This window comes from Limulus polyphemus, unplaced genomic scaffold (genome assembly GCF_000517525.1).
Source record: "Limulus polyphemus unplaced genomic scaffold, Limulus_polyphemus-2.1.2 Scaffold4332, whole genome shotgun sequence".
NCBI classification, from domain to species: Eukaryota; Metazoa; Arthropoda; class Merostomata; order Xiphosura; family Limulidae; genus Limulus; species Limulus polyphemus.
In genome coordinates, this window is record NW_013669942.1 from 21418 (window position 1) to 35122 (window position 13705).

At 32.6% G+C, this 13705-nt stretch overlaps 1 protein-coding gene across 1 annotated transcript in view; it reads right to left on the bottom strand.

The window, feature by feature from the left end:
• Positions 1-912: 912 nt before the first annotated feature.
• LOC106470977 (elongator complex protein 3) overlaps positions 913-13705 on the bottom strand; it is a 52811-nt gene continuing 40018 nt past the window's right edge. The window contains exons 13-16 of the mRNA XM_013931563.2: positions 12841-13013; positions 5291-5345; positions 4423-4504; positions 913-1050 (exon numbers count right to left, since the gene is read on the bottom strand). Of these exons, the coding sequence (XP_013787017.1) occupies positions 974-1050; positions 4423-4504; positions 5291-5345; positions 12841-13013 (387 nt within the window). The 3' untranslated portion in view covers positions 913-973. The remainder of the gene's footprint in view (positions 1051-4422; positions 4505-5290; positions 5346-12840; positions 13014-13705) is intronic.

Sequence of the window (13705 nt, forward strand, 5' to 3'; positions counted from 1 at the left end):
GACTAGTGGCAGTTCTTAGAATAAAGATTTCCTAGTAATTTGTCTATCATATTAACTACTTCATATCTATAGAATTCCAACAATATGAACGTACCCAAGCGGCTTCTCTAGATATTAAACTTAGGTTTATTAATCTTTCAGTTTCACCAAATTGATTAACTACATTTTGGGACAAAGAGTTTAAGAAAAATCTCATACTATAGTTTGTGATGTTAAATGTCTTTCAGTATTTGAATTTTTACTCAAAAATATTAGTATTTATGTTGCATAAGTACAATTAACAATGTATCAAAATTGGTAATATGAGTGTCTGATCACAAAAATTACATACAGGTGTTAAAAAAGAATGTTGAACATAAAAGAATTACTAGCACATAACACTAATAATAAACTTTAAATCATGTACTTGGATTTGTTAATCATAATTTTTGTTCGCCCTTATTATTAATATAAATGTTAAGTTAAAATTATTTTATCGGGTTAAAGTGTGGTACAGCCTCTTCCCATTTTCTACAATGATCAAATATTAATGCCATCCCCTATTTCTGGAAATTATTTGATACATTTCCCCATACTTATTAATATTATTAAAATACTACATGAAATATGGTATGCAACAAATACAAGAATAAAACAGGTACAGAAACTTTACAAATTCAGTCACCTAGTCCTGGGAGTATTTCTATATGTTATTGTAATTGATTTTTTCCAGACTTTTCCATGTTGTGTCTAATAAATGATATCAATATATTTGTAAACTTGCATTGATCTTCATGTTCTGAAGATTTCTTAATGTAAGCTTATGGATATATTACCATTTGTGTCCATACGTAACCCTGACAGAATTTGGAAAGAGATTCATAAATGTTTATAGAACAGTGTTTTATGTCTAAAATTCAACAGCAACTATAAGACAGTTTGTCAATAAAATTTTATTAAAACCACTAATATGTACTTTTTTCATAAACATTTTCTATGTGAACCATTTAGACATGTAAGGGCCATCTAGCTCATAACCAATCTTCCTGTAGTAGTCCCTGGTACCTATACCTGGAAAAAGAAAACAGAACTTCAATTGGAAACACAAGTACTGAGCTGTTTCTAGGTTGTAAACAGTTCCTGAATATATAGTGATCGAATATGTAGCTTTAGAATTTTAAATGTAACTTTTATTGCAAATGAACTGTAAAAACAAAATCAATGAGGAACAACAGCTATTGAAGTTGATGAATATTTTTCTTTGAAAACAACAGGTATAGAAAATCACAAACTTGGTTATGTTAACATTTTCCTTCCTTAAAAATGTAATTATGATAGACACCTCCTTGCACCACTAAGAGTTATTTACCTTGTGCAGAACTGATGTAGAATTTCCTGCACATGCCACAAGCCTTGAACAATCTTCCACCTTGACATGTGTGTATGCGTACTGCACTAACCTATGACATAATCATCATAATGCTGTAGCTTTCCACCAAAGGAGGACAAAACAACCTCCATGCACAGTAATTCCCATAAGCAATAGCACATGATCACAGGTTCATTCTTGACAAGGCAAATTAAATGCACTGGAAGTAAGGAGAAAAGGTGGGAGGTGTTGCAGAGAGGTAAATATCTACCAGAAATACATTTTCAGATAAGAAAAATGTTTATTTCAGAAGCACTACTAGGAGCTAGAACACCACACTGAAGATAGTGGAAGAACCAAAGCTAATTAATCACAAAGATGAGCTTCTTTCAGAATCAGCAACAGAAAGGGAAAGCCTATGGTGTGTGACTTCCTTGAGACTAGGGGTCACCTAGTGATGCAGCACTCAGTGGGAGATTGCACTTCTTAAGCAGAGAATACTCTTTGTCCACCAGTTTTTTTTTGTACTAAGAGAATAAAGCAAATGATAACAGGAAAATCTAGTGCTGATGGTTACATGTCACCATGGTAGGTAAAACATCAAACGTTTAGTGTGGATAGGGCTTCAGGCCATTCTGTCTTGGTCAAACACTTAAATAAGAAAGATACTAAATTGACAGGTGGAGGAAGGAGAGCCCTCATTTGTGCTCCAAGGCAAATCCAAGTCCTATCCTATCCATTAGGATCTGCTGGAGAGCTATTATAACTGCAACTACACATAACACCCCAGCCCTACATCTCAAATGAGTGGTGGGCCCAACAAGTGGGGAAGGCACCACTCACAGAGAAAACTCCATACTGAATTTCTCAGCAGCTTGGGGCTGGGGAAGTAATGGGAGGAGGAAGAATATGTGTAGGGGAGAACAATGGAGAGTGTGCATGAACCACTGACATCAGGCACAATCATCTGGAATTGGGTCCCCACCAAGAGGCTGTAATGAGTTATGACTAAACACATCAAGCAGGAGCCAGATGTAATAATAAGACTATACCAGGTGCTGTCTGTTATTTGTACTTTGTTTGTAAAAGGTGCAGAAATGGCAGTAAATTAAATAGATATACTGTGAAAGCAGTCTTGCAGAAAACCCCATCTCGATAGGAGAGAATGACAGCCCACACTGTGGGAGAGAGAATGGTGAGTAGAAGCAATAGCACAAAAAACAGAAGAGTGGGTAGATCCATGGGGCTCCAGAGGTTGGGTAGCCAAATAAGATATCTCTGGTCTAGTGAGACAGGAAACCGAGAATTCAAAGGAAAATTGAAGGTGAGTAACCCCAGCTCAAGATACAAAAGAATGGAGAACACTTCCAAAAATTGGTGCAGTGAGAAATGAGGGCAAGACTTAGGTCAAGAAGAGAGGAGGAAGGGAGGCAGATGCTCAAAAGAAAAGTGTCAAGACTGAAGAGATCCCAAGAACAGAGAAATCACGTTAATATAGATACAACAGAGGAAGAAACAGATGTCAAAGAGGCAAACAAATAAAAACAGGCATCCCCATCAAAACTATTAGAGTTGTGATGAAGAGCCATAGTGATGAGGATAAGGTTGGAGATAAAGCTAAGGAGTAAAGATCAAATGAAAATGAGCAGATTGCAGAAAAAGGCCAAAGAAGGAGAAAGAGGAGCACCCCAGAAATATAGAAGGGTTAGGCCATAGCAAAGGTTTCAGAAAGATGAGGAGGACAAGGAAGACATTGACCAATGTGGAGGTGAGACAGAAGGAGGCCCATGAAGTAAAGCAACACAAGAGTCATTATGACATACAGGCAAAAGAGATAGAAAGTCACACACCTGAGTTACGAGTACACTAACATAAAAGGAGGAAGTATCTGTCCCTCATCATGAAGAGAAGAGCCAGAAGTAAGGGCTGAATGTGGAAGAGAAGGCTAAAATTGTCACAGGTGAGTTAGGCTCAACAGAAGGCAATGAAACAGTATGAGGGCCATGAACTGGAATAGTAGAAAGAAGGAAACCAACCATCTGATGCATAACAGTGGTAATATCATGGTTGAAAAACTCCAGAAGTGAACAAGTCATACCATGGTTCACTACAGCTCTATACAATTGTGGTAACTAAATATTTCCACATTATTTATATTACATTGCCATGTAATGGAATCCAATATCTGTCACACTCAAGGCATTAGTTCAATCAAATGATCTAAAGGGATAAGTACTAAATGTCAGCTCCATGAACACATAATGTGCCTCTTATCACCACTGACATAACTGAAGAAAAAGCCTGAAGAGAAATGTTTGGGTCTTGGGCATTTTTTTTCTTTGCATAAATTGACTGAATTAGCACAAAGAAGAAATGTGATAGCTAGAAAAAATGACGTTAGAATCAGGTGGATGGAACAAAATTGTTTCAAGAACAAAAATAAAAAAAGACATTCAATTAAAGTAAATATAAACTAAAACAGAAAAATTTACATCTGAAGAGAGTCAGTGTCAAGGAAAGAATTAAGCCTATAATCATGTGCTAGTACAGGTATTATTGCACATGGAAGTTATGTCACTCTTCTGTTGGTGAAGGGACATGAATATGAACACTGATTTAACTGGCTTCCTGAGATATTTTGTTTATAATTTTCTTTTAATATCTTGCAAGTAAGCATCAGATAGAGAAATGTTACTTACCTCTCTGCAACACTAAGAGCTATTATTTCATGCGCAACTTACATAAAATTTCCTGTGCATGTCACAAGGTTTTAACCAACTCCCACCCCTACATGTTTCTATGTGTACTGTACCAACCTATGATGTAATTGTCGTAATGCTGTAGACAGTAATAATCAGAATTAATGTTCAGGAAAGATGTCAGTATTTAAAACTTTTGGGTGGAATTTGGTAAAGCTACTAGAACTTTAGGAAATACTTAAACTTTTATTAAGTATAAAACTTATATTTACTGAAAGCATAATTTTACAAATGAAATGCATTACACAACTGATTTTCTATATTCAATATGCCATTTTTTTTTTGCAAGTCTATTAATATTTCTCTTAAACAAACCTGAAATAACAGAGATTTTGTTTGCTCCATGCTCCTCCATGGCTATTCTTTCAGCCTCTTCCATCAAGAGCATACCAAACCCCTGGCACAAAACAGAAATAATCAACTTATGATCTCTTTAGCAATCCATAAAAACCAAATTTTTCTAAGCCAGAAATATTGTTAGAAAAAATTATTTTGATCTCTAATTCCAGTTTTTGATTTTAGACATAAAAAAATTTTTCTATAAAGTACGAATTCTATTGTTGAGGGACATCAGTACTCTAATCAGCTCTAGAAAGTATAAAACATCATAGTTTCCATAAATTATCTCCTTTTGAAAACATTAGTGATATAAAATTTGAAAACAGGGAGAAAATGTTATAATGAACAGTGTATTATAGCAAATGTTAAACAAGAAAAACAATTTAAGTTCACTCTATCACAAAAGCATAATAATTTTGCCTCAAGCCAAAACTTTCAAATGTATGTTGACAACAATAGTGACAAAAAAAAAGAAGACTCGTGAGGATGTTTTGTATGCAAAATAATTAAGCATCAAAATTGAAGATTTATAAAATATTTAAAAATTTCATTAATGACACGTTAAACTTTGACAGATTTCATACAGATACTGAAGCACTTTCTGAAGAAAAATATTTAATTTTTTTTATTACATTCATCATTAAAGATAACTTTACTTAAGAATAATGCCACATACATCTACATACACATAGATTACATAAACAGGGAAAAATGTTATACATATATTTTTACTGTTAATACTGATAACCTTCCAGTACATATACTTTTATATCTGTATTCAAAATTCAGAAATACAATCAATTAAATAAAGCAGTCAAATTTAATAGCAACAAGGCTTGGGTACCTGATGTTGAAACTTGGTTGGATCTCTTGCATTCACAGGCACTACACTTCCATAGCTTTGTTCTGAAGTCAAGGATCACATTAAGTACATCCATCAATCTTTAGCATTACCATATGCTTGTTCAAAACAATACAGATATAAACCTCACAACTCTCGAAGCACAACCCAGACTTTAATTTATTACAAACACAAAGATAAATTTGTACTACACATCTGATCTAGTGTAATCAAAACTGAATCAGTCTTAGGCCTTTAGAATAGACTGGTAATATAACATTTGAAAAAACAGGGAGAAAATCTTGTTTAATGAATAGCATATTGTAGCAAAAAATAAACAAGGAAAAGAGTTTAACTTCGATCTCTCACCAAAGCATAAAACTTTTGCCTCAAGCCAAACTTTCAAATATAGAGGGACAAATATGACATACCAGGAACATAAAATTTGTTCACTAAACCAAAGATTCAAGAGCATAAAATGGTTTAAAGATGTACTAACTATTCCTGAAACTTCTTCATTACGGGAAGAACATATAATATTACAAAGTGTATTGCAAATGTGCATCACACAAGGATGTATTTGTTTTCATATTATTCTCAGTAACATTACAGTTTATTCAGGATAGAATGTTAATATTGATTTTCTATTCTTATGACAAATTATAAAAAATACTGATTCAACTAAATTTTTCATATCTAGACTAAAATATAAAGACCATACCTTTTGTCAACATATATTTGGATAAAAAATTAGCAATCAAAGACTAACTAAAACAACATGTAAAAACTGTTACATGCATAAAAATATTGAATTTTGTAAATTAAAATAAAATTTAATTAAGCAGTCTCTTCATGATGAGATACATTATCACACAAACGGCAATGACTTTCTTACAAGGACATTTTATGATATTACTTATTTTTAAACTTTCTTTTCTGGTTGAGAAGAGGTGTCTCTACATGTAAGTGGTTTTATCTATAATTATGTGAAGTACACGATATTACTGACTCCTAAAAGCTGCCAAGGTCATTCTTCACCATCAGGTGAAGGGAGAAAATGAAGATACATGTCTGTCTATAGCTATGAACTTTGGTAGTGTTCAAATTAATTCTAAAACTGTATATTCCAATAACATAACTGTATCTCTATAGAGTGAACTATAATACACACACTAAAGAATGGATCTTGAATAAAGCATCAGATATCACTGAGTAAGGAAACAAAGCATGACCATAAAGAACACCTGTCATCTTCTAGTAAGATCCACTATCTAGAGGTCAGTAAAATAAGAAGAAAAGATGCCATGTTCTGGTAACTTCCTTACTTGATTGAAGCAATATTGTCTAGTCTCATGACTTGTGAATGACATCTTGAAAAGTCTTTTAGGTAGGACTGCATCCTCACACTAACTGTCCAGTATAAGTGAAAGGTTTAAAAGTACAAGATGTTATAAAAAGAACATAGTTTGGTCATATAACTGCAAGAAAGGGATCATTAAAATATTTTCAGAGAAATTTACAAAATCCAAGATGAAAGCATTATATACCGTTGAATAGGAGAAGGAATGATGATCATCATGAGAAAGTAAATACTGTCTCTTCCAAAACTACTATCCTGAGATCATTTAGAGAAGAAACAAATAGGTTGTGGGGAAGGAAGACTATGTATTATACTATATTAATAGCCTCAGTTGTTGAAACATGAACCAAAGAATACATCATGTGTTAATAACCTAAAAGGTCTTTCTGAAGGAATACAGCCTCATAATAATTAGCTGGTGTCAGTGAAAGATTTAAAGGGATTATAATGTCAAACCAGGAACATAAAATTTGGTCTTTAAACCTCAATAAAATAACAAAAAGAGAAGTTTCTTTTCAAGAAAGTTTGAAAAATCATGAATACAAGAATGTTAAGAGGAGTAACATTTTGAAGGACCAGAAGGATAAATCTACTGAGAAACATATAAAGTCATGTTTAATTCAAAAAAGAATGAAGGAAAAATCTAGAGGGAACATAAAACTAAATTCTAATGTAGTTGAACTGCTGAAAATGATAAACACCTATTAAAAAAGGGCTAAAGAAATCAGAAAGAATGGCATGGAAGATGTAGCCACAAGAAGGTTTGGATAACGACCGGAAGGTGCGTAAGTTTTTTGTTTTTTTAAAAAGAGTTTTAAATTTATATATATATAAAAATAAGCCCTATGAATATCATGTTCCATAACAACAAAGTGATCATAAACTTCAGTGCTGCTCCCAAATCATGTACCACTAGTCCTAACAGTAGTTTGCACGAGCTTTTATGATACACATGAAGAATGTTAGTCTTTTAACAATATTTTATCAAACCCTAGCTACTACTTCTAGATAGTCCCTTCCATTTTCATGCCTTTTTAACTACAAATTCCTAAAATCTTGTCATTTAGGAAAGTCATACAGAATAACCAATGGGTATAATGTAGGTTTACATAAAAAACAATGCACTAATTAATCATGATAATGAAATAAAACTTTTTCAATAATTACATAAAAACTACCTTAAAATATTGTGGAAGTTCCTGTACCCTCTAAAACATGAAAACAATTTAAGATAAATAAATACAAAATTGTGTCTGTGACAACATGCATGGTTAGTTAACGAACTTGGGGAAATGTATGTAACTACCAGAATCCTATAAATGATGTCATCCTTTGATCTTTGCTGGCATCTCAGCAAAATTTTTGTTCCACTGTCTTAAAACATGTTTAGATTGGCTCTGTGCCATCACCAAGTATTGTGGTGACTCCATGAATATATGGGAAACTGTGATTTGAGTAACATACTAATCACACACTAACTAATATTATACAGTTCCAGGCTCTTCAAAGAGCTAAGCAAGTCTGTATAGATGGTACAATTAGCATATTGCTTAGCTTCTATTCCATCCAGAGCAGTGTATGAGGAGTAATTTTTGACCACATATGTTCTTTAAGCTGCTTTATTTTAGTAATAAAACTAAGCTTATTGTCAAAGAGAAATCCTAAGAGAATTTTCTCAGACAAGACAGGTATTTGTATATCTCTCACACAAAGCTCAGGATCAAGGTGTAATCCCCAATAGGAGAAATGCATGATGTTTCCTCTCAGACTTCCTTAACATTCTTAGTTGAATCAGGTTGTCCACAGTGAAATGTTTTCTGTTGAAACCACTAGTTGGTGGAGAGTATGTTGTTTAATTCAATGAACCAAACAAAATAAGCACCAATCTTTCTCTCCAGAACATTACAGAGACAAAGTAATAGATCTAAAATTAGAAAGAATCTTGGGATACTTCCTGAGCTTAGAAAAAAGAGATGACTATAGCTCAATATCATAAATATCGAACATATTTTTCCTATCAATCAGGCTAGAAAGAACCTGAAGACTGAGTGTGAGGAAAAATCATCTCATAGTGGATATTATCCAGTTCAGCTGATATAGAACAATTCTAAGAACTATGACTGAAAAAAAGAAAAGGAGAATATCCTGCAAGATATCAACCACATTATATCTGCCATATCCACTGCTGATGAGGATTTTTACCCGATACCAGGGACATCAGGTTTGACTGGGATACAACAGACATAGGTATACTTGACTGATTCCTTCTCCTGGAGACAAGTAAATTTAGCTTAATTTAATTGTACAACCTATAGAGACATAGATGGCAACAACCTTCAGAAGTGTAGTGAATGGTACATTCATGAACTTATTCATTACAAGTCCTGTCTTTTCTGCATAATAACAACTGCCAAATATTGGCAGTATCAGCAGTTTTCAAAAATGATATTAACAAACAATCAAGGCCTTAATGTCATTTAAATTAGCATGCAAACCCTTACAGTTCCATTATTTTAAAGTGGTCATTTTCATTTAGATTGATTGGGAGAATTAGGCTGGAAACATATTAAAAACAATTTTCTGTTTCTAAATGACAGGCCTATCAACCTCCATGATCTCTGCCCCCCCAAAAAAAAGGAAAAGGTCTCCAATAGAAGGATTCCAAGATCAAGGGCCATGCCAAATAATCGTCAAAATCACTAAAATGGTTCTGGTCTTTCACTGGTGCTACAAGCAGTGATAAGAATGGCAATGGACAAAGGGCAAGAAGATATATGGAAGGGCCATTACCATCTTCCTTATATCAGGGTACAAGATGTGACATTACTGAGAGTCTTATTCCCCTGTACCTCCTCTTACACCCATTTGAGACATGGTCTAGAATAAGAGGAATGGAAATTACAGCAGTTGATAGAGCATGGCTTAACCTGATACTTGATGGTTGCATAGTCTTTGCCAATGAAATAAGCACAGATTAAAGAGCCATGATGGCAAAATGTTTTACACTGCCCAAACTGCTGACAGTGGAAAGAACAAAAATGATTAGAAACATTAAGACCAAACATTGCATCATAAATAACCTGCCTTGACATCACTAGGCGAGTGTGGTGATGTAAAGGTCAATATGAGCACCCTAATCAACTCAAATATTCCATTCTCTGGAGAGTTTATCAAGGAACAAATCTGCATATGTTGATAGCATGTCTTAAAAATAAATAGGGTCCAAGTCAATATAAATACATCAACTAAAATTCATTGAGAAAATAAAAAGGCATGCACTAAAACATATGTATGTACAAAAAATATATTTAAAATAAATAAAGTAGGTAATCAAAATTTTCATTACCATTAGGTCACTGGTTTCAACTGACTTCACAGTTTCCTTAAAACATTACAAAGTTGGTCAACTCAAACTGGAAAAGGAGTACATTAATCATCACTGTTATCCTCAGATAAAATCACATTCTCCCCATTTCTATAGTCCATTTTGGCTTTGCAATTTCAATATAGAGAGAGAACACTGTCTGGGTATATCAATAATCAAACTCATGAATTTTGTGAACATGAATTTACCCAATGATAACTTAGCATTCATATATGGCAAACATCCTGAAATTTTCATATGTGCTCAATTACCCAAACTTACCTTTATATGGCAAAAACATTTTGTTAACACAAAATGAAATTATTACAGCTCTAATGGCAAATTTTGTTAACTTCATATATACATTTTAAGAACTTATGTTTGAAATTACAGAAGAATGTATTAAACACTATGTGAACCACAATATATCTGCTATGCCCAGTTTCAATGAGGTATTTTGTCCGATACCATGGTTTATCAGGCTGAAATACAATAGACACAATAACGGTTGAAACTATTTATAATATCACAATGAATGAACAACAACTGTTACAGTGTGAGCTAGATCAAGATGATAAAATGTAACTTCTATATATATGTAACAATTTTAAAACTGCCATACAAACTTGGTAATTCAAATATAATGTAACATAAACATTTCCAATAAATGTTGATGCTAACTTGTTATAAGTTAACAATTTGATACTTACATACCTCAGAAGCTTCTCCAATTATTAATTTTATTTATTTACAGTATATTTCATAGTTATTTAGGTTTAACTAACCTAGAAAAAAATTTTAAACATAGATTTTTTTGAAAACTTTTTCATGTATACATTTCAGATTCAAATAAACTTTGGATTAAAAATTTAGTACCGATATACTAAAGTAGCATGTATCATACTTTATATGATTGGTATAAAGTTGATACACACAACAAATGAAACTGACTGAAAATTGGAAAAATTTTAAGTGTATTTAAAAGCTAGAAAAGATATGTCCAAAAACTGACCATAGAAAGTTAAAATACATCAACTTTAATGCACTAATAAATAACAGCTAAAAGTGACTTTATATGTAATACTAAAAAAAACAACACATACATTTCCACATAAGTATTGAGGTTTAATGCCCACATAAGAAAGGTTCATTCTTCACACGTGTTTCGAACTTTGCTTACGGTAGTTTCTTACATTTTCATAGTTTATAGACACAGAAAATATTTGATTACGTTAACCCAGTAACATTTTTTTTTTGCAATTATGAATTTTTGTCAATTGTGAAAAATTATAAACTTTTATCTGCATAAAATAAAGTAACCATTATTTCATTTCGTTACTCTGTAATATTTACAATACCAGATTTCATTATGTCATGTATTTTCAATATTGTCTTTGCTACTCTGGGTGTTCCTGTAGATATAGATATATATACCATATATAGTTTTGTAAAATGTTGCATCAACACAGTTGTTTCTGCACTTCAGGTTTAAGATTCTTGTCTACGTGCTGTTGAACACATTATAAGAGTTACATCCACGTTACTGTAAGCAACTGGTGCTACTCACTAGTTGCCCTACCTCTAAGCAGTACTTCAAAGATAGGATCAACTATACTCGAACTTTGCCGTTTAGCCCACGTATAACATAAATGGTTCAAAATACCAAATGCCCATGATCTTTATTTATTGTTACCGACAAATTAGCTATAACAACATATTAGAAAAAGAACCTTTGGTATATAGCATTAAATATTTTTACTTGAAGAAAATGTATACAAATTTACTGTTTAAATGCAACTAAATATCATGCATTTTCAAATAGAACATCAATAAAATCCTAAAACTGTAAATAATACAAGTAATAACAATTTGGATAAAGTGTGCTACTCAATTTTAAAGAATGCGTCAAAAATTGGTCAAACTTTTAATTAAATAATTATATTGAAATTCACTATATTATTATTTTTTTTTTTTGGTGCAAATTTTATCCTTTTTAAAAGGATTTACCAGAAGACTAAAGGTCAACATTCCCTACTTTAAATTTAGTTTTTTTACTGTGACCTTTGGCCCTTTTATAGAAGCCTTGTACATCACTTGCTCAATGAAAGCTCCGATAAAATAGTCACAACTAGCAATAAAAAAACAAGTCCAAGTATGGTAGTTTTTAATAATATATGACATTTATCAAATATCAAAATAACTATTCCTTGTCCTGTATCTTCTCAACATTTCTTCTACAGTTCTACAGAATCAAGCCAAACTAAGTTAGTTTGGTATGAATGGCTTAAACTATAGAGCTTTTTCTGACAACAGTTCTTTCATATAATACAGGACAGTCACATTATTATCAGAACTTACAAAATAATCTATTGAGATCCCTCCATATTCACTTAACACCTGTTGGCAAGCAAAGTCTCTCTCAACACAAGGGGGTTTACTCTTGGTGAATACCTAATTGTAAAAAAGTACTCCTACTAACTATTTCCTTCTGTTATTCCACTACTGGATACAATCACATCCGTAATTAGCAAGTTGGAGGGAGAAAATGTCATTGGATAAATGTGTTCTCACCATACCTGCATCCAATGGGGCAGTGCATTTTGTGTTTACTATATATTGCTGGTAACGTTCAGTATTACTCAGAGCAGAAACATAACACAGAGGCTCCCATGGAAATACTATGCAATTTGCAATTAACAAAAAAGTTTCATTACTTTTGGCACTGTCATAGTGGCAAAGGTTTCTGCATGACAGATCATTCCACATACTCAAACACACTCATAAGTAATCCCTTTAGTTTATGCGAGGAAAAACAAAAGAAAAGGATACACATGTAACTCTCGCACTATAGAAACACCACCTTTAAGTTCGTGCCTAAATGTTTCCTGAGAACACTTCCTTAGCCTCAGTAAACCTATAAGAATATCTTGTTCAGGGTCTTCATAGGATAAGAAAGTCTCCCATCCACCATTCGCAACATAATCTCTTCTAATGAGCTCGATCTAAAGCAAAGAATTAACAAGTTGAAAAAATTTCAGAGAGAGAAAAAAGAAAGGATACGTTTGTTTTTAAGCACAGAGCTACATAAGAGGATATCTGTACTTTGCCCACCATGAGTATTTATCAACTCTCATTACTTAACTTTTTTGTTTGTTTTCACTTTATTGTAACAGTTCAATATTCCATTTCTAACTTACCATATCACAGAAAGCATTCGGTATTTTTCTCCCTTTTTTCACTTTAGTTTATTCCTTTTCACTTAATTGTAGAATAGTTCTGTATTGTCATTTCTTGTTTGTTTTTGTCTAGAAATTATTTTCTGTTTTCATGCCTTACCAAAACAACAGTTTTTGTATTTCCATTTTATTTTATTAGTAGTCCTGCATTCTGATTTTGTGTTCAATTTATCATACGGTAGTCCTGCATTCCGATTTCTTGTTCAATTTATCATACGGTAGTTGTGTATTCCGATTTCTTGTTCAATTTATCATACGGTAGTTGTGTATTCCGATTTCTTGTTCAATTTATCATACGGTAGTTGTGTATTCCGATTTCTTGTTCAATTTATCATACGGTAGTTGTGTATTCCGATTTCTTGTTCTAATTTATTATACGGTATTGTGTATTCTGATTTCATTGTTCTATTTATCATACAGTAGTTGTGTATTCCGATTTTGTTTCTATTTATTCTATT